At 35.8% G+C, this 23,124-nt stretch overlaps 1 protein-coding gene across 3 annotated transcripts in view; it reads right to left on the bottom strand.

The window, feature by feature from the left end:
• CNOT6L (CCR4-NOT transcription complex subunit 6 like) overlaps positions 1-23,124 on the bottom strand; it is a 128,454-nt gene that overhangs the window by 8,312 nt on the left and 97,018 nt on the right. For all 3 annotated transcript variants that reach the window (XM_066233380.1, XM_066233378.1, XM_066233379.1), the window contains exons 9-11: positions 9,477-9,628; positions 6,041-6,268; positions 3,554-3,756 (exon numbers count right to left, since the gene is read on the bottom strand). In XM_066233380.1, the coding sequence (XP_066089477.1) occupies positions 3,554-3,756; positions 6,041-6,268; positions 9,477-9,628 (583 nt within the window). The remainder of the gene's footprint in view (positions 1-3,553; positions 3,757-6,040; positions 6,269-9,476; positions 9,629-23,124) is intronic.

The following is a 23,124-nucleotide window of genomic DNA, read 5'->3' as shown; positions in this document are numbered from 1 at the left end:
ATAAATTAAGAAATCTACTTGAATCCAGGGTTAGACTTTCTGCCACTAATATACAATCTTCTTGACTCCAAATGGTCAAGAAGTGATATTAATTAGTACAAGGTATTTATTATCCCTTCATTTCGTTAATGCCTATTTTTGCAGTGACATTTTAGGGAAAAGGTTAACAAGGGTCAGAGTGGTCTTACTTTATGAGACTACCCTTTTCTTCAACTATAAAGTAAACAAAACACAAATGAAATATTCTCAATTGCTTATGTTGAATAAAACTTCCTACATCCTATCCCTATTAAGACTGTCATTATATACATCAGTTGCTAGTTAGGCTCCAAGAAAAACATTAGACACTCCAGAAAGTAAGATGTATTTAACTGGAGGCATCATTTGTAATTATTCCCTTCATTTGAGACATTGAGAGTAAAAGCCCTCATCAAAATACTTAGCAAAGTCATGTCTATAAACCTACCCAAATATTTGTATATATGCATGTAATTTGTGCATTGTATCATATTTGCAAAGGAAATTATAATTCTTAACCTTTTTTGAATCAAACTGTTCCTTTTTTCTAAAAAAAGACTATACTATGAAAAAGCAGTCTTTGTGCCTGACCTATGGTGGTGCAGTGGATAAAGCGTCGACCTGGAAATGCTGAGGTCACCGGTTCGAAACCCTGGGCTTGCCTGGTCAAGGCACATATGGGAGTTGATGCTTCTAGCTCCTCCCCCCTGTCTCTCTCTTCTCTCTCTCTCTCTCTCTCCTCTCTAAAATGAATAAATAAAATAAAAATTTAAAAGAAAAAAAAAAAAGCAGTCTTTGTATCAGTAGAGACTATAGTAAGTCTACAGAACTGTATTTGAGAAAAGTAAAAACAATAAAAATAGTTTATGAGCTAGCATTACGCTAAGCTTTGTTTTGCAAAAAATGTGAAAAAATTATATGGAATAAATTTCATAAATTACAAAGAAAGACTTACTACTTGACTCAGGCACAGCCTTAGATTCAAGCAGAGTGGGGCAGGGATAGCAGCAGCAGCAATTTTGAATAAAGCTATTTATTCAACTTATGAACTGAATGTTTGTGTACCCCCCTAAATTCATATGTTGAAATCCTAATTCCTAATGTGATGGTTTTAGAGGTGATGAGGTAATGAGTAAAAACCACATGAATGGGATTAGTACTCTATTAAAGAGACCCCAGAGAACACTCTCGCCCTCTGCCATGTGAGGATACAAGACACAACTGTCTGCAACCCAGAAGAGGGCCTTCATCAGAACCCGACCATGCTGGCACCCTGATCTTGTGCTTCCAGCCTCCAAAACAGTGAGAAATAAATTAGATAAGCCATACTAGTCTATGGTATTTTGTTATAGTAGCGCAAACTCACTAAGATACCTGGTCTTCAAGTAATTCTCCTAACTGCTTACCCCTTCTGTTCCCTCCAAATCAGTTCTACATTAAATGAATCTCTTAAATTTAATTGTCTAAATAAATAAATCTAAATTCTAAATACTGCTTTTCTACATTCCTAACTTATTCAAGGACCAAGAAAGTAAACAAATACTAAGCCAACTAAGTAAAACTTTAACAACACCCCACTGATGCAATGGCAGGCTATGATATTTGGATCTGTATTTTAATGTTAATCACAGTACATTTTAATGTTACCTATCCTTTTTTACTGATTGCTTTCACTATTGGTATAGCACTAATTACCTCCCATACATGCCTCTTTCCCACAGATTTTTATAGTTCTGTCCTTCTTCCTCATCCTATCCTATATACCCAAACAATAAACACTGAACTAACTATGTACTTTTGGTTCTTTAACTGTACTTATTTAGGGAATGGAAATGGCTTAGTAAGATTTTTAATTCAATTATTAACACATGTAAGATCTTTTGAAAAATATCAACAAAGGATTTTGAAACAATTCAGATGACTGAGGAAGATGACTTAAGAGTAATATCCCAAAATTTGTTTCTCTTATTGTAACTTTTTAAGCAAAGCGAAAGTAACCTTCATAAAAGCCTACATAAGGTAGAAAGGATTTGGTCTTTTTACTTGCACACGTACCAAAATAACAATACTAGTTGTAGAACTAATGAACACTTATTTTGGGGAACTTAAAGTTTACAGGATTGTGCTGGCACAGATGTATTACACTCTATGTCTCTGTGTGTTTAGTATATACCACTATATAGGAATTAGCACATTCCACAAAAATAGGAATTAACCTATAGTAAACTGTGTATCATTAAACCTGGAGCTTTTGCTTGAAGCTTATACATGAGTAATGAGGTACTAGAGTGGGCTAATAACTGCTTTCTTAGCACTTCATCCCAACTCTGTGTTCAATGGTATTATGTTGGGACCCTGAAATCTACTACAATGGGAGTACTTATACCACAAAAATCAGCGAACAGTACAGATTAGGACTTCATTTTCCCAGAAAGTTAAGCTATTAAATATTTACTAGCACATTTGAACAAAACCAAATGTTACTGGATAATATTATGTACTGTAACAGCAAAAATAGTAAAAATTAGATTAAACTTCCAAGCAATTTTTTTTCTACTTCATGATTATAAAAGCAGACTAATAACATCAGTAGAGGGATTTCCTTTCTTTTCCCTACTACTTGTTTCTTGGAAAGAGGCTAACAAGCACTGAAAAGGGAAAAAGGTTGTTGGAGATGTGTATGAGCCCATTTCATAAATTTCCTTTGGTATTTTATTAAATTCCCTCTAGGCTTGTTACACCAAACCACTTTCTAACATCTGCGTTTTTTTCAGGACCGTATAAGATTTTAGGATAGATACCTGAAATGTCAGAAAATCAAACAGAGGTACAATAGAAGAGTTATCGGCAGAGTGGTCAGGAAATAAACAAAGGGAAATGGTTTAACTACAAAAAACCACCACAGTCAATCTTTCTAAAAAATAACTGACTTGCACAATGGATTCTCTACGGAAGTATCTTTCCTTTTATTTAAGCTGTAGTGTTCCACTGCCTGGGAATATTTCAGTATGACTACTTGGATGTAAAACAGACCCTAAGTATTGTGCAACCGTCTCTAACGCCATCTCCCAAACCCGGAAAACTTAAAGATAAATAAGATACCAATAGAAAGTAATAAAATTTTTTTTGAGAGAATACTATATAAATTTATTCAAGGTGAATTTAGATATATCAGGTTGTTTATTATTTGAATCCTTACTGGAAGTTAGAAAGGTTTAGACAGGTAAAAATTAACCATTATTAATAAATGTAAGTGCTTCCAGTGCCTGGCACATCGTAAGCACTTTGGGAGTTTTTGCTGTTCTCAATATTATTTGAAATTTGAACAAATAAGGGTTTAAAAAGAATTTGCAAGTCAAGAATAATAATCATAAAACCTAACAAACTTCCTTACATTTAGGTGCATACTTAGTCAAGATATTCTAAAAATCTAAAAATTCTTGAGGATTATGCAATTAAGCATAAATAATATAAACCTTTCTTGTCACATTTATACTTAAAATAATTTTGACAGCATCCCAGAGCAACCACTCACTTTGAAATCAAAGGTGTAATTGGTGTAAGGCATCAAGTTATTTTCATAAGCGCTCTTCAGTTGGAAGCCATGTGTGATTCTCCCTTCTGAGCTTCCATTCTTTCCATTGCAGCTGAAGTTCATAAGACACTCATTGTACCTCAGTGCCTTGAAGTCTTTATGGTTGTCAGCTACTCCTCCATTGCTTAAATATTCCACAACACCTAGTAGAATAAAAGAAGGAAGAAACACTACCATTTATCACTTAGACCTTACACAAGATTTCATAGCCACAATCCATATAGGTGGATGTACCTGGTTCAAAGCGCTTTTTATTAGGTTAAGCAATATGAAACTGCATTTTTGTTACTGTTGTTAAAAAAGAAAAACAACTTTGTCAATTTCATATGGTTTAATCACACTGAAGGGTATTTGCCTATTTCAGGGCAAAGTATCAGGATCACCCAGAAATACCCTGTTTTCTTAATGGTTCTTCAGGTTAAAGGTGATTCCCAGGACCTAGGATGGTATTCACCAGGAAGTTCTTGACCCTAGAATATTATCCCAAACCACTATCTTGTTAGTATTTCAACCTCCTATGCAGTCAATTGACAATATTGGGAATATGTAAAATACAGTACAGACAATTAAAAAAATCATTTCAAACAAAAATAGACTTTGCATTTTCAACATTTCAATGTCGTTTTAGCTAGACAACATCACTCTTTATTTTGAGCTACAGTAATTTTTTTTATCAGTCTGACATTATAAAAGGATATTATATACTAGAGATATGCCACTCAGTCAAAAATATTAGATTTGTCTAAAAAGGCAAAGAGAGTAGAAGCATAAAAAAAATACATGGTTTCTATGAAGAAAACATGAAAAAAAATCACAACCCTTCCTATGATTAGTGAATACTGTTAGCCATCTCTTTCTATATGTGATCAAAATGACAGCAATATATAATGAGTAAATGATAAGCACATTATCCACACTGTCAAAAACTGAAATGAGCTACCACTACTATTTATTACATGCCAGGCATTCTTCTAAGAGCTTTGACACTTAAACCTCACAAACAACTCTATGAGGTGGATAAAATAATTATCCCCTTATTATAAAATAAGGAATTTAGTCATAGGTTGCATAGCTCATAACTGATAGAACTGACAGTCTGGCTCCAGACAAAGCTCATTATGCCGTGGTGTCAAATGATAGTTCATTGGCTTAAACAAATCAAGTGAGATAGGAGAAATTTGTACTTGAGAGCAACAAAACTAAAAAAAGAATTAGGAAGAGAGGATATGGTTAGGTACCAATGGGGCTAGGGGTAAAGACAAATATTTGGGAAAGGATAATTTCAGCATCAATTAGCTCAGGAGAAAATTTTAAAATGCTTTTTAGATTTGTAACTTCTATACATATTCCCAGTACAGGCATTTGGGTTATTTTATATTTATTGAGTGATATCCTAGGATTCTAATCATGCTTCTGTACCTTTTAAAGCAGGGGTCCCCAAACTTTTTACACAGGGGGCCAGTTCACTGTTCCTCAGACCGTTGGAGGGCCGGACTATAAAAAAAACTATGAACAAATCCCTATGTACACTGCAAATATCTTATTTTAAAGTAAAAAAACAAAACGGAAACAAATACAATATTTAAAATAAAGAACAAGTAAATTTAAATCAACAAACTGACCAGTATTTCAATGGGAACTATGGGCCTGCTTTTGGCTAATGAGATGGTGATGCCCCTTCCAGAAGTGCTGCGGGGGGCCTGATAAATGGCCTCAGGGGGCCGCATGCGGCCCGCGGGCCGTAGTTTGGGGACCCCTGTTTTTTAAAGAGTATTCAAATAACATTAATGAATTCATTTAAAACTTGCCAGTGGTATTAAGTTAGATAACTTTCTATGCTTAATATTTTCTGGATGCCTCTTCAGATCATCCATCTCTACTATACTCTGTGCATCAGGAGGCTGACCTTGACTGCATCAACTGCAAACCACACCTATTGCTGCAGCTTCTAGTTAGATATGTCAATGGGCAGCATTGGCAGGAGAGCAGAGGACATGAACAGGTTGATGTAGGGATATATAGTCCACTGGCTCCCTTTTTATTGGTTTGCCAGAAATTAACCACATCACTATATTTAAAGCCATCACCCCTATTAGATGGACCTTTGCTTATAATTACTAATTCCAAGTTCTGATAACAGTTCTACCACTTTCCCCGATAGAGGGATGGTAAAGGGTCCCTAACTCTAGTGGCAGAGTACTGCATTATTCATTGTTTTGTGCCCCTTAAAGCTCGGCACAGACTTTTGGAAATAATTCTTTTCTAAACTCTCTTCGATTACCCTATGTCCCATTCCTAGGACTCTTACATACACTCCCTAATTTAGAAGAGAAATTCTCTACTCAAAAGTTAAGAGCTATATAGCTGGCCTTTCAATCAGAAATAAAAGCAAAACTGAAAGCAATAAGGAAATGATGTTATAAATACCTGAATCTGGCAATGAGTTAAGATCTGCACATAGCACCAGCGGGATGGAATTAGGATCTGCGGTTGGGCTGCCAGGCCTACTAGAGGCTTTCTCCAGAATGTTTTTAACCTCTGAGACAAACATCATGGTCTGAATGAGTTTCACATCTGAATACTCTGGGTCCCAATGCATGTGGGCATTTGCCACTATTAGCAGTTGTTTGTCTGCAGCATGAATAGGCTTCATACCTAAATTTAAATATTAGAAAAAGGAGGACAAAATTATGCTCTATGTATCAAAAAAGCAGTATCTTAAGGTTTTCTCTGCAGACCTACAGACACTTTTTTATTCTTTTCCATTAACTTACATCTTCCCCATTAATTTATATCTCATAAGGTATAGAATTCTTAGAAGCTAAAATGAGACTTTGGTAATTCCAACATAGGAATTACTCCTCTAGACTGGGGTCAACAAACTGCAGCTGCAGTTAAATCTGGCCCACCACCTGTTTTTATACAGCCTGTATGAGCAAAGGTTGGTTTTACCCTTTTTTTTTTTTTTTAGCGAGAAAGAGACAGACAGACAAAGACAGACAGACAAGGACAGAGAAAGGGAGAGAGATAAGAAGTATCAACTCATAGTTGTGGCACCTTAGTTGTTCATTGATTACTTTCTCATATATGTCTTGACCAGGGGAGTTCCAGCTGAGCTAGTGACCCCTTGCTCAAGCCAGTGACCTTGGCCTCAAACCAATGACTTTGGGCTTCAAGCCAGCGACCTTTTGGCTCAAGTCAGTGAACATGGGGTCATGTCCATGACCCCACACTCAAGCCTGCAACTCTGCACTCAAGCTGGTGAGCCTGCACTAAAGCCAGATGAGCCCAAGCTCAAGCCAGCAACCTCAGGGTTTAGAATCTGGTTCCTCAGCATCCCAGGTCAAGGCTCTATCCACTGTACAACCACCTGGTCAGACTGGTTTTACAGTTTCAGAGAATTCTACAAAAAAATTTTTTAGGACTGCCCTTGAGACCATATGTGGCCCCCAGGGTCTAAAATAGTATCTAAATCTTTACAGAAAGTTTGATGCTCTACATGACCAAGTTAAGAATTATACCAAGATGTTAATCAGTATTTGATTATAAAACTTTAATTTGCTGACTTCCTAGTGTAAACAAGAACTTAAAATACTTCTGTCATTTAAATATCAATGTAACTGAGGCAGGTTTTCAGTTAAGTTACCCCAACCTTATTTAAATTATTCCTTCTGCCCAATACTCATTCACCTTGCATTTCCTGAGTGCACCAGTGATAGGTCAGTAGTAATAAGCAGTAACATTATATTAACCTATACAAAATAAAACAAGGAAGTAAATTTCCTAGCAAAACAAATTCATACATTACACCAGATAAGATAATTTAAAAAATAAAAATCAGGTAATAGTGTGCTCTCAAAGTCTGGACACTTGGGTTTTATAACTGGTTTTCTTACTAATTATTTTGTGTGGTCTTGGGCCCATTCCTCTTTGGTGCTTAGGTTCATCTGAACAATGATGATATTCAACTAGAATATCTCTACAATTCTTTTTTTCCCTTAAAATTCTCTTCTTTAATTTTGTCAAAATAAATATTAATATAGTTTACATTTAAAAATATGAAAATTAAACTTAGTTAACATGTAAAGCATAAAGCTCAATATACATGGTATGAAGCCATTTAATTAAACTATATACATATATCCTTTATGTTAATAACATATAAAGAAATGAACAAGAGCTAGTCCTACAGATTATGAACTAGGTGCACTCTCACTTTTTATTTATATACTTTAGTAATTTTGGAAAATTAGTGAACATACAAAATTAATTTTTCTACAGAAATTTCTATAGAAATGTCTCTTACATTTTTATAGTGAAAAAAATAAACCCAACCCTGCAGAAAATACCTAATTTTCTAAGTCTATTATTTTTGTAAAGTTCCCTTCTGTCTTACCAAGCTGTAATTATCTATGATTTTGTGTAAACAAGTAACTGAAATATCTGTTACATGTGACACAAATAATCATTTTAAAAAGCAATTTGATCACAGAATAAAAACTTGCAGCCAAAATTCTCTAAGCTCTCTTACTTTCCTAGAAGATTTATAGTGTCATTTTTGGCTGTAGCTTAAATAAATATCCACTGTATTAAATATTAAAAGCTTGCCCCTTCAAAGGGGTTATAAGCACTTCAATAATACTACCTCTTCTTCTAGGAGTATAAGAGTGACACGTTTCAGAATGTGAACATGTCCAATGTATAATTTAGTTGCTCTTCTGCAAATCAGAAGAACAAAACTCCAAAAGAAATTTAATTTTCACATTAACAAAAACAAACAAAAAAACGTACCAAACTTTTGAGAAGAATGAGACTAAAAATGAGACTAAAATAGAGAGGCTAAAAAGGAAAAAAATTTAAAGTGTCCTATCAAAAACTGGTTGTCTTTAATGATGGATCAACTGAATAATGGTGAAAAAAGGAGGTCTGACAGATATGCACGGTCTTTGAAGAATTAAAATAAATACTCAAAGCAAAAAATCTTTTCTTTTACAGCTAGCAAGTAAAAAAGAAAATTATAAATAAAAGCCCAAATGTGTTCTTATAGCTTCTCCTTACTCTTGCCTAAAGTATAGTTAAATAAACAATGAAACGCTTAAAGGTAACAGTAGAAAGGGAGAAGAAAGGTCTAGATATGCAGAGCACATAATCAGTTTCTGACTTTGATGCAAGCTATAAAAAATTCAAAATATAAAAGTAGCAGATAGATAAAAGATCTAGCTCTTAACCTGACAATAACTGAGATATAACTAAGAAATTAGAGAAAATGTGCTAAGTACTTAATCTTAAAGACAAAAGCTTTCTTTTCACTCTCAAGAAGCTAAAAATATGGCTAAGAATAGAAACAAGTCATCATAATTTACAAATTCAGCCTAACTAAACTATTTTCTATTTCAAATAATCTTTTGGAATTAATGGCACACTAAATATCTTTACTAATATCCCAAGAAATATATGGTTCTTTTTTTTTTAATTTTTTTAAATTATTTTATTTATTCATTTTAGAGAGGAGAGAGAGAGACAGAGAGAAAGAGAGAGAGAGAGAGAGAGAGAGACAGAGGGGAGGAGCTGGAAGCATCAACTCCCATATGTGCCTTGACCAGGCAAGCCCAGGGTTTCGAACCGGTGACCTCAGCATTTCCAGGTCGACGCTTTATCCACTGCGCCACCACAGGTCAGGCCGAAATATATGCTTCTTAAACATAATAAGTGCTATTTTCCTGCCAATCTCCCTCAACTTTCCACAAAAGACAAGAAAGTAACTGTGCAATCAAGAACAGCAAGATTATCTGTACTTAAGTTTGAGATGGGAAAACATGGAATGGTGTTTATTTTTAGTAAGAATATTTTAAACTGCACTCACCTGCTCCAAATAGTTCTTTGTGGACCTCTAATACCACAGCAACACCAATGTTATCCTTTGTCATCACTCTGTTCAACATAGCTTCGGATCCATCTGAATTAGCCATTGCCACTTGGTTAAATTCCACTGTATGCTTCTGCACCAATGTAAATCTACAAAGTATAATGCATTATTATTATATTAGGTACTTGGACTACCTAGGTAGAAGACATTAAATGAAGGGAGTACAAAATACAGACTCTATTCACTGCCTCCCTAATCATTTTCTAGACAAAGGGGTCATTTGATACAGCTCTGGCAATGTGATGTAAGAACTCTGATTACCATAAAACTTTCTTGTAAGTACCATCTACTAATAATGGCATTTAAATCCCTTTGTCCTTTTACACCTCTGTGAAAGATGTGATAAGAAGCAGGAGGGCAAAAGCCAAACCACTATGGATGAGGAAGCAACTGAACCAGTTCTGACTGCCATTTCTAGATTTCTTGTGTACGAAAATGACCCTTCTCCCATTTTTTAAGCTACTATTATGATTTTCCGGTATTTAAAGGTAAACAGAACCTTAACTGAATCAGCACGTTAATGAGAAAGAACAGAATAAAATCTACCTACTCTGTTTGTAGTTTTATTCTCACCACTTCAAAATATGTGTCAAGAGAATGCAGAGACACATCCTTATCTCAGCTAACGAGAAGTGATTTTTCCATCTGGCTTTTTAGAGTGCTGGAATTAAGTGTATGTAAGTGTTTAGAGAAATAGATTCTATATGAAGAAAAATGGCTCTCTCTGTGATTATAGCCTCTACACTAATAGTATACGGTCTACTGGAAAGTTCTGTCCGTTTTTGGAATAAAACAAAATACAAATTTTCCTACCGTCAACAAACTTTATTAAATAATATAATTGCCATTATTAATGATTTCTTGCCAGCGTGAGAGCAATTTGTATATCCCATTTTTGAAAAATGTTTTATCTTTTGATGCGAAAAATTGAACAAGTGCTTGTTTGATATCTTCTTCATTTTTGAATTTTTTGCCCTTCAAAAAATTTTGTAAGGACAAAAGCAAGTGATAGTTGGAGGGTGCTAAGTCCGGGGAATATGGTGGATGTGACAGAATTTCCCAGCCTCGTTCTGCAATTTTTTGACGAATCCCCAAAGCAGCATGTGGCCTGGCATTACTATGATGTAGTATGATGTTCTTCCTATTGAACATCGCTGGCCTCTTTTCTTGGACTGCTGTCTTTAAATTATCCAGTTGCTGACAATACTTCTCTGAATTGAGCTTTTCGTTCGGTTTTAAAAGCTCATAATGTATTGGTCTTCGAATGTCCCACCATATACACAACATTCTCTTATTCAGAGTCAAATTTGGTTTAGAGGTGGAAGGGCTAGGTTTTCTGGGTTCACAATATGCCCTTTTCCTTAAGATGTTTTCGTAGGTAATCCACTTTTCATCCCCAGTTATCATTCGGTTCAAGAAGGGCTCAATTTTGTTCCGAGCAAGCAGAGATGTGCATATGACGACTCGATCATCCAAATTCTTCTGACTTAATTCATGTGGCACCCATCTGGAATATTTCCACACCAATCCTATCTTCCGAATATGGTCCGAAATGGTTTGCTGAGCTAAATTAAGCCTTTCTGCAATCTCCGATGTTGTCAGAAAAGGATCTTGCTCCAACATGGTCTTAACAACATCATCATCGATCAAAGATGGTCGCCCAGAACGTGGCTTATCAGAAAGGTCGAAACCACCTGTTTCAAATTTTCCGAACCATCTTCTGCATGCCCTATCAGAAACTGTACCTTCACCAAACATTTTCAATAAATTTCTACATGCTTCTGTAGCATTTCTTCCTTGTTGAAATTCGTAAAAATTACAGTGGCGTAAATGAACTTTATCAGTAGCCATGGGTACACTATCGCTTCACACATAAGACTAACGTGAATCAACTTTGTTTTAGTTAATTTGCTACATCAGTATGTATATATTAAGTGATAAAAATAGAGAGGCACACATGCACCAAATAAACGTGCTTATGTCTTGAAACTTGTTGTGACAGAAACGAACAGAACTTTCCGGTAGACCTTATATTTTCTTAGAGCTAAATTAAGTACTGTAGAGTTGTAGGGCTTAACAGAACTCAGTCTAGCACTGACATTTAACATCAATATGATTTTGGTCAAGCTACTTACCCTCGTCTGCCTACTTTTTTTTACTAAGTTTGTGGAATATTTATAAACAACCAAAACCTATTAAATATACTGTCTATGTTTCATTAGGTGTTAAATGGAAAGAAGACCTTTGTTCTTATAACAGGTTCCTACCTTATCTACCTTCTAGCTTTGAAAGAGAATTATGCACACATCCCCTCAAAAATATTTACTAAAATCTTACTATGCCACAGGACACTGTGTTAGATGAAACAATACTCTTTATCCTGCTCCAATTCTGAATGTCTCAGATGAGTTTATAAGAATACAAGGTTAGGTCACGTGCCAAATTCTAACCTAGAGAAGTTAAAGGGAGTATAGTTTTCACCCTCTACTTTAAAGAGGTCACCTTTAAAAAGAAACATGAAGGATGAGGAGTTAGCTGAGTTATAAGCATAAAGAACAGGGATTACAAGCATTAAAGAAGTGAAATGCCCTGAGCCAGCTAAGAGCTTTGTTCATTTACATGTTGGAAAATAAAAAGGTATAAAATGATATTGGAGATAACAGGAAGAGGAATAAAAGGGTTCCAAACAAGTACATAATATTATATTTATATATTTTAAGATCACTCTAGCTGCTTTGTGAAGAATGAATTCCAGGAGCCAGAGTAGTAATAGTGAGATCAATTAGAAAGTTTCTGGAGTTGTTTGGATGACAGGTGATGATGGCTTTGACTAAGGCAAGCGAATTAAAGAGAAATTGAAAGATTCGTATGTTCTATAGGTAAAAACTGACCATCCTTCATATCAGATGTTTTCAAATATCTTTAAATAGTAGAATATCTTTATCAAACAATTTCTGGCTGGATTCCTATATACAAAACAGGTCAAAGCAGTATTATGTTTAAATAAATCAATTATTTAAAACAATGAATCTGTTTTGATGAATATAAAAATCTGAGAGCAGAGATGGTAATTACAGTCTTACATCAGTCAGTCTCAGTCCAATTTATTTATGCATTTTCTTTTGGTTACACAGTATTAATAAAAATCCTGATTCACATAGACACACAGATACAAGTGGTAAATAACTGGCCTAGAACTCAGAAAACACAGCAGGCAAAAACTCAGTTCAGAGGTCTGTACCAAAACAAGTCAACTAAGTACAATAGTAATAAGTTATTGATTTCCAAAGTGTTAAAATTTGGTATTTAAGACATTTGAATGTACCTGTTATTTTTAAATTAGTTATGTATTTAATTTTTGAAATATCTTATAAATATATTTATAAAACTCTTGATGTTTATTTATAGGACACCGAATTCTGTGAGAAACTCTGAAAATTCTTAATAGTAATATTTTTAGTACTGGATTATGTGTGTGTGTGTGTGTGTGTGTGCACGCACACGCGTGTGTGTGGTGTGTGTCACAGAGACACAGAGAAAGGCAGAGAGAGGGACAGATAGGGAGATAGACAAGACAGGAAGAGAGAGAAATGAGAAGCATCAATTCTCTGTTGTAGAACCTTTAGCTGTCCATTGATTGCTTTCTCATATGTGCCTTGACCAGGGGCTACAGAAGAGCAAGTGACCCCTTGCTCAAGCCAGAGAACCTTGAGCTCAAGTCAGCAACCTTTGGACTCAAGCCAGTGACTCCTTGCTCAAACCAGATGAGCCTGCGATCAAGCTGGATCAGCCCGTGCTCAAGGTGGACATTTCGAGGTTTTGAACCTGGGTCCTCTACATCCCAGTCCAACACTCCATCCACTGCACCACCGCCTGGTCAGGCAAAAACTGGAATATTTTATTCTACCAAAATCCGACCGTTATTAGGTGGGGGTTGGGGGGTATCTAATTATTAGAAGTATCTGTACTAAAATGTTTTCCTGTATCCTTCTTCCGTTATACCTAGATCTAGATCTTTTCTTTAAGGAATAAAAAATAAATCTAATCTCTCTTCCACTTGACATTCTAGTTGACCCTTGAACAACATGGAGAATAGAGACATCGACCCCCAGCACAGTTGAAAATCCATATATAACTTTCTTTTTTAAAAGAGAGGAGGGGAGATAGTGAGACAGACTCCTGTATGCAGCCTGATCAGGATCTACCTGACAGCCTGTCTGGGACTGATGCTCAAATCAACTGAGCTGTTTTTAGCACCTGAGGCTGACACTTGGACCAACCGAGCCACTGGCTGCAAGAGAGAAAGAGAAGCAGATGGTCACTTCTCTTGTGTGCCCTGACAGGGAGGGAATCAGACCTGGGATGTCCATATGCCAGGCCAACGTTCTATCCACTGAACCAGCTGGCCAGAGCCCTTGTATAATTTTTGATTCTCACAAAAGTTTAGTTGCCCCTCAGTATCTGCAGGAAATTGGTTCCAGGAACTCTATGGATACCAAAATCCAGGGATGATTAAGTCTTAAAAAAGAACAATGAATACAATTGGCCCTTTGCATCCCCAGACTGTCCCAACCATGGATTGGGAGAATACTGTTAGTACTATTTGAAAACTGATTAAATCCACAAATATAAAACCCAGGGACACAAAGGGCCTAATGTACATTTACTGAAGAGAAAAAAAAATCCACATATTACTGGGTCTGTGTAATTCAAACCCTTGTTGTCCACAGGTCAACTGTACTTTAAATATAGCTCCCAAGTCTTTTCAAGAAAATAAATGATCAATTCCTTATATAATATATGGTGTGAGACAGTTATTCAAATTTAGGCAAAGATGCACTACCCAAAATTGGGCATAAATACACTACTACCGCCTTCATTTTGGACTGTACTTTTATTAATAAAGACTTTGGGGGCAGTCATATTAGTTATAAGCCATAAAATGATGAATATATATCTAAAACTTTTTTTTACACTATTAAACCAGGTCTCTCCAGTCCTTCATTTACAGATGCTAAAAACAAACAAGTGGGAAAAATGATTTTATTAAGCTATGTATGTTCATTATAGGGGTTTGGGGATGAGGGGGAAAAATTAAACTTACCTGCAACCTAACATCCCCAATAACAAGTAAACTATTTTATTCCTCAGACTTTTCTCCATACATGCACAAATATTTTATACACTGAAGATAATATCCATAAGTTTATATTTTGGCTTATTAATGACCATTCTACCAAATACATTTCCCTATAAAATTAAATATTCTTCAAAATCTACTTTTATGAACATTTTTGTACAGAAATATTTTTCTGTACTCTCTAATGATTTTATTCCTCCCTCTCTCTTTCTTTAATAATCTAAGAGCAGCAGACTTTATCAATTTCTGTTAAGTATCATTTCATGAGCTCCTACACATTAGTTCATCCATTCAGATATAAGTGCACTGTGAAGCTTCATTCCACTTCTCCAAAAGATTAAATATTCCTGCCAGCTTTTTGGTTTTTATAAATCTTATATACATATATCTGTCTTCTCGGAAATAAAATTCTCAGTAGGACAGAGCAGATAATAAACTAATAAAAGCTGCTTATTATTGAGGGTTTATTTTGTATTGAGACCTGTGATAAGTACTTCATACATATTAGTCCTAAAATTTGCAAAAGCTTTGCAAAAGGTGGTCATAGAAGTACACTGCCCAGATTCCTCATCAATACTTCAGGAATTGCGATAGTTGCAGAGTGCTGCCTCACCCAAGGTCAAGTACAATATATACTTCTAGAAATAGCTCACATCTAATTATATATCATATAAGCAAAAGATGAAGGTCTATGAATTGTGGCCCAATCTGGTTTAATTCTCACAGGACATTTCAGCTCCAAAGCTATAGGTGAGGTCAGCTGAGGTTATCAGGCTGGCAACACAGGTCTATCAAGTCTATTTTGTCAGATATAAATACTGCTAGCCTAACTTTTCCTTTCATTTCAATTCACATGAAATATCTTTTTCCATGTGTTTACTTTTAGTATGTGTCTATTTTCTTGTTCTGAGGTGGGTCTTTTGTAGACAGCATATGTATGGGTCTTGTTGCCTTGTCCATTCAGCTACCCTATATCTTTTGATTAGAGCATTTAAGCCATTTACATTTGATGTACTTATTGATATGCATGTATTTATTACCATTTTATTCTTTTAACTATGTTCCTCTGTTTTCTTCTTCTTCCTCTTCATCTACCCTCTTCAGTCCTCCTTCCTCCTTCCTCTCTTTCTTTAAGCAAGCCCTTTAACATTTCTTATAGTACTGGTTTGGGGGTAACTAACTCCTTAAGCTTTTTCTTGCCTGGAAGTTATTTCTCCTTCAGTTTTTTTTTGTGGTTTTTTTTTTCCATTTTTCCGAAGCTGGAAACGGGAAGGTAGTCAGACAGACTCCCGCATGCGCCCAACCGGGATCCACCCGGCATGCCCACCAGGGGGCGAGGCTTTGCCCCTCTGGGGCATCACTCTGTTGCGTCCAGAGTCATTCTAGCGCCTGAGGCAGAGGCCATAGAGCCATCCCCAGCACCCGGGCCATCTTTGCTCCAATGGAGCCTCCCTGCGGGAGGGGAAGAGAGAGACAGAGAGGAAGGAGAGGGGGAGGGGTGGAGAAACAAATGGGTGCCTCTCCTGTGTGCCCTGGCCAGGAATCAAACCTGGGACTCTTGCACGCCAGGCCACTGCTCTACCGCTGAGCCAACCGGCCAGGGCCTCTCCTTCAGTTTTTAAGTGATATCTTTTGCTGGTAAAGTAGTGTTGGTCATAGGTCCCTGCTTTTCATCACTTTAAATATTTCAGGCCAATCCCTTCTGGTTTGAAATGCTTCTATTGAAAAATCTGCTGACAGACTTATGAGAATACTAATGTAGGTAACTAGCTGCTTTTCTCTTGCTGCTTTTAAGATTATCTCTTTGTCTTTAACTTTTGGTATTTTAATTATGATGTGTCTTAGTGTGGGCCTCTTTAGGTCATCTTGTTTGGGATTCTTTGAGCTTCCTGGACTTATGTAACTTTCTCCTTCATCAGGTTAGAGAAAATTTCAGTCATTATTTCTTCAAATAGGTTCTCGATCTCTTTCTCCTTCTGGTACCCCTACGATATGGATGTTGTTGTGCTTCGCTTCACGCTGTCCCAAAGTTCCCTTACACTCTCCTCACTCTTTTAAATGTTTTTCTTTTTGCTGCTCTGATTGGGTGTTTCTTTTCTCCTTTGTCTTCCAAATTGCTGATTCTATCCTCTGCTATATCCAACCTGCTATTTATTCCTTCCACTGCTTTATGTCAGATAGTGTATTCTTTATTTGTGACCAGTTCCTTTATATGGTTTCTATGTCCTTTTTTAAAGCTAGCTATCTCTTTGTTGAAGCTCTCACTTTGTTCCTTGAGCTTTCGTATAACCATCACTTTAAACACTATATCTGATAAATTGCTTATCTCCATTTCATTTATCTCTTTTTCTAGAGATTTCTCCTGTTCTTCACTTGGGGCCTGTTTCTTTTTTTCCCCATTTTGGCTGCCTCTTTGTGTTTGTTTCTATATATTAGATCTGCTACGATTCTCAGTCTTTGTGGGGTGGCTATATGTAGTAAGGTGGTTCTGTTGGATCCAGTGGTGCAATCTCCTTCATCACCTGAGCTGGGTGATTCAGGAATTTCCCTTGTGTGAGTTATGTGGGCCCTCCTGTTGTAATTGAGTCTTGATTGCTACTGGCCCATTGTGTGTGGGATCAACCCTCAGGCTAGCTGACTGTGAGGTTCTACCTCTATAAAATTTGCAAGATGCTGTGCAGGTGGCTGACCACAGGAAGTGGAATTCAACTCACTAGATTTGGTGCTGAACAAGTGTCCCCTTTGGATATGCTGCTTGTGAAGCTAACTGGGATCATGCTCTAACATTGTCTGAAGTTGGCTACTCAGTGTGTTGGTTGTAGGCCTGTTGGAAGGAACCTGGTGCAGACTAATGTAAGATGCGTTTGTGACTGGCCCTCAACAACTTGTTTGGAGCTACAATCGATCCACAATTTGTGGCTGCTTCTGCCGGGCTTCGGTGAGTGCAGGAAGGACCAAGCTGCACACCAAGTCTGACTTTTACCACCACTGGGGCAGGGAGCAGTTTAGCTAAACTCCCAAGGTATCTTGAGATCTGCCTCCAGCTGCCTCTACCTGCTGGATGCTTGTCAGGCTCAGTCACTGAAAGAGCCTCTAGTGGAGTCGGGAGGATGAGGCTAGTATATCTTCCCTGAGGGTGTAGGTTCCAGTCAGGCTTCAGGGACGCTGGTGGGTGTGTATAATGTTATTTAAAATAGCCTCCTTTTGTCTTACCATTTTCACCAAACCTTCGCTTTTTCTTAATTTACTTGGCAAAAATTATAGGTTTATAATCTTTATTAAAAAATACATGCTTGGTTACTGACTTTTCTTCTTAAAAAAACACATCCCTTTCAAATGAATCCAGAACAATTATTTGGTTTATTAGATGCCTCAAACTATCCCTCCAACTTTCTTCCTCCTTAGTATAATTTATTATCGCATTCTCTAACTTTGTACTTTTAAAACTTCCCAATCATCTTAAGGTATCTGCTAATGTCTTTGATTTCAAAAGTTCAGAAAAACAAAACTAGCTTTCCTAAACAGAGTACATATGTCATTATAACTAACATTCCTTTCTTTGGCACTTAGAAACACGAACGGGTCTTATCATTTCAGCTTCGCCATGTCATGCAGTGCTTAGCAACAGTGATACATTCGAGAAATGCATAGTTAGGCATCTTCATCATTGTGTGAACACCATAGAGTGTACTTACACAAACCTAAATGACATGGTACAGGCTATAAGTCTGAACAGCATGATACTGCATGAAATGATACAAGATTAAATCAAGAACAAGAAAAAAATGTTATCAAGAAAATGGTAAACATGAGATGTATGAAGCTGCTGCTGCATACTGGTTTACAGCAAATGGTTTTTTTTGTAAGTACAAAAAGCACATTCTAAAATAATGATCAAAACTATAATATAGTAAATACATAAACCAGTAACATAGTAATTTACTGTCATTATCAAGTATTATGTACTGTACATAATTGTATGTGCTATATACTTTTACACAACTGGCAGTGCAGTAGATTTATTTACACCAACATCACCATAAGCATGTGAGTAGTGCACTGCACTACTTTATATCAGCTACAACATCAGTAAGTGATAGAAACTTTCAGTTACATTATAATCTATAGGAAAACTGTCATATATGCGGTCCATCACTGACAGGAACATTGTTATATGGTGCATGACTATAGTTAAAGAACCAAAAGGATAGTTGAGAACTAAGGACCAAAGAGTGTTCCTTCTTTCTAGTAAGAATTAAATAAGAACACAGCTATACTTCTTGAAAAGTACAGAAAATGAAATTTCTAGCAATGGTACAGGTAGCTGTAATCTCCTATAACTTATATTGTTTGTTTTTATTTTATACTACATTTATGATTATAATACATTTGTAATACAGTAAGAAATCATTCCATATTCTATCCATATCCATCTTAACACTACATCTTACTTCCCCGTGTATACACAACCAAATGTAGTCCAATCTGCTTCTACTTTCTTTTTTTCTTGCTCTATCTATTGCGTCACCGCCTGGTCAGGCTGCTTCTACTTTCTAACAGATTTCCATACAGGTGATATTTTAACATATAGAGGTTTTCCTCCATTCCATCTATTAGATGTTTCTTTTAAATATGATGTACTGGTTTATAGTTACTTTCTACTCATCAAGTCTTGGTAATATGTAAAATCTTACTTGCCTCTATATTTCAATCATTTTATAATTCCTACTCTGTAGCAAGTACACAGACACTGTAAGTATCATTCCTGATGCTATTTTAGTCTAAGAATTCTTCTATATATTCACCTTTTTAAAAATCTTATTTCACACATGGTCAAATGGATATGAGATCATATGTAATCAATATTGAAATGACCAAAAAATAAACAAAAAGACCCCACTCTTCTTATATGATTTGAAAAAAATTATTAGGTTGATTGTTTCAAATATAGGGAAAACATGTCCAAAATAGCCCTTCAAACAGCACAAAGAAATAACCCAATGTCTTATTAACTTGTGTAAAAGTAACTTTATTAGCTGTGATGTGATTAAATTAATGCTAGAGAAAGGACAGTGCACACAAACTATGAGCAATCAAAATAATACTGTCAAATTTCACTTATATGTGGACAAAATGCACAAACAAAACCAAACAAACATAGATACAGAGAACAAACTGATGGCTGCCAGAGGGGACAATGGTGGGAGGGAGGGAACTGGGCAGAAAAGGGGAAGAAAAATAAGAAGTACAAACTGCCAGTTAATGCACAGCAGAAGCAATACAGTTAATTATTAGCATAATATTACTGCACAGTGACAGGTGGTTACTAGCCTTCCTGTGGTGATCACTTTGTAAGGTATATAAATGTCAAATCACTATATTATACATCTGAAACTAATGCAATCTTGTATGTCAACTAAATAAGAAAAGACAAGTAATATTCCCTCCCTGAGTTCTCATTTATGAGCCAAAAGGAACAATGTAGTACATAGCCAAGAAGAGCATAACTACACAAAAGGTAGCTGTGACCCTTTCTGGATCATATCCCAGCTCCAAGTTTTTATTGTATATTCAGTACTCTAAGATACTATGTGTTTTGGGTCCCTTTAAGTAATAATGGGAGTGTGAGAAAATAATTTACTAGAAAAGATAAGCTTAGAAACTGGATAACTAAGAAAGGAAAGTGAATATACACCATTCTACCTATATTTGTATAAATCTTTAACCACTGAAAGCCTCTGAAAAGCCTTTGAAGTTAGGTGGAACTGTTACTATTATCCTTAATGTAGAGGTACAAAAACTATAGTACAAAGCAATTAATTTTATGTTCAGGACTAAATTAATGATAAAGTTGACATTAGAAACCAGAAATCACAATTTTTTTAAAAAAATCACATAGGTAGACAGTAATAACAAGTGTTGGAGAAGTTGTGGAGAAAAAAGAACCCTAATTCACTACTGGTGGGAATGTAAACTGGTACAGCCACTATGGAAGCCACTATAGTGGATACCTCAAGAAATTAAGAACAGAGCTACCATATGACCCTGCAATCCCTCTACTATGTATCTACCTGAAAAACAAAAACATCTGCACACAGACACATATGCACCACCTATGTTCATTGCAGTATTACTCACAGTGGCCAAGACTTAAAAACAACTAAAGTGTCCCTCGATAGAGGATTAAATAAAGAAGATGTGGTATATATATACAATGGAATACTACTCAGGCATAAGAAATGATGACTGTATTGCCATTTGTGATAACATTGATGGACCTTGAGAATTCTATGCTAAACAAACTAAAGTAAATGAGACAGGCTAAGAACTATATGATTTTACACATAGGTGGGATGTAAAACCGAGACTCATGGACATAGACAAAAGTGAAGTGGTTACCAGAGGGAGGGGGTTTGGGGGAAGGAGAATAAGGAGAGTCAAATATACAGTGATGGAAAATTATTTGACTTCGGGTGATGGACACACAACACAATGAACAGTTCAAATGTTATAGACATGTACACTTGAAACCTATGTGTTCCTATAGACCAGTGGTAATCAACCTGGTCCCTACCGCCCACTAGTGGGCGTTTCAGCTTTCATGGTAGGCGGTAGCAGAGCAACCAAAGTATAAAAAGATAGATTTAACTATAATAAGTTTGTTTTATAAAGATTTATTCTGCCAAACAGCGAAAATATGACATAAAGTACTTGGTAAGTAGTTATTATTATATGCTTTAACTTGCTGTAACTCTGCTTTATAAATTTTATAAAGTAAAGTTACTTCCCTATTTTATAAATCACCATTACTGTGGAACCGGTGGGCAGTTAGAAAATTTTACTACTAACAGAGATACAAAAGTGGGTGGTAGGTATAAAAAGGTTGACTACCTCTGCTATAGACCATTGTCACCCCATTTAATTTCATTTCTAAAAATCAGTCAATCAATCAATCACATAGACAAATTCTAAATGCAAGCACCACATAAAACAGAGGAAATAACTGAGAAACCAACAAGACAGGATTATCAGAAAAGGTCATTTGAGGGTGATACTATAACCCCTGAATGCCCTCTTCTCAAGAACAAAACTACCTGTAGGAAGGAAATGCAAAAACTTGGCCTTACCTGACACCTGTGAGACTGGAAGCAAGTTAGAAAGCAGAGGCAATACAGCAAAGACTAACTAGTACACCATGCCCAACTAGTTCCCAACCCTCTCAGAAGAGACTGCCTCTTCACAGTGTCCTAAAACTGCTAACCTCAGGAAGAGCAAGCAAGACCAGTCTAGGTCTAGTTTCATTTTTCTCCACTTAAAATTTACAAAAATGGTGTAACTGGATGCAAGACCCCATTTCTACTAACTGTTAAGTCTATAGAATAAAACATGAAAAAAAAATTAATTTCTGAGTTTAAATAACTTATCTATAATAAGTCTCTCCATACACATACATACAAATATATACATATATGTGCCTATATACTTTAGATTGAAGATAATACTTATTGAGGTAAAAATGAAGCAAAAGCATTTTAATCAATCCAAACTTATTTCTGGTATCTCTATGCATCTACCAAAAAAAATAATGTTTATAGTGATGACCAAAAGGTACTGCCAAATCTTGAAGTGCCTTCTGAATCCCCAAAGATTAAACTAGAATGACTATAATTAAAAAAATATTTTATTGTATTCTAATTCTCCAGATATTGTTAATCTGTACCCTAGTCTTCACTAAACCATATCTGACCCTTTAATCACAATGGATGAAATTTTTTTACAGCACTTTTTTTTTAACAGCCCTAAAAAAATTACTATTTGCTGAAATAGTAATTACTGTACTATGTTTTCCATTTATTGTTACCTACTCTATACCACTGTTTTCAATGAAGGGAAAATACTGTCATCACTGAAGATCAGGAATTGTCAGGTACACTGGTTTTAGAAAAGTGAGACTTTGGGAATGAGTACAGGGAGTAAGTCCGTTCTACAGCTAATTTCTGACTTTGTTATCTTGTATATCAAGAAATTACCTTACAAGGTAATATACAAATATACACAAATGAGAAAATAAGCCCAGAAAGGGTAAGAGAATCATTCAATATCACTTAGCTACATAAATATGAGAGTGACCTAGCTTCAAAACTGTCTTCTTTTGCACAGTATTCTCTCTCCAAAGACTTGAATAAAGGCAAGGTAGTGTATTTTGTGCTGAATTCCAAATAGTATGGTATTGTATAGTTTTAGCTAATATGATATCAACAAGTATTCAGTACTGCTCAAAAGAGGTAGAATGTAATAATGTATCACACCCAGTCTTTATCTGTTGCTGGATAAATGTTACTATCTAGGCAAAAAGAGTTGAGGAAGTAAATAAATCCAAATGATGCATTTTAGTGTTTCTATGCATTCATCTCTTAAATAATTCATAGTATTTATAAAAATTCT

This window comes from Saccopteryx bilineata, chromosome 5 (assembly GCF_036850765.1).
Source record: "Saccopteryx bilineata isolate mSacBil1 chromosome 5, mSacBil1_pri_phased_curated, whole genome shotgun sequence".
NCBI classification, from domain to species: domain Eukaryota; kingdom Metazoa; phylum Chordata; class Mammalia; order Chiroptera; family Emballonuridae; genus Saccopteryx; species Saccopteryx bilineata.
The sequence above is the reverse complement of the archived record's forward strand: the minus strand, read 5'-3'. Positions and strand labels throughout refer to the sequence as shown.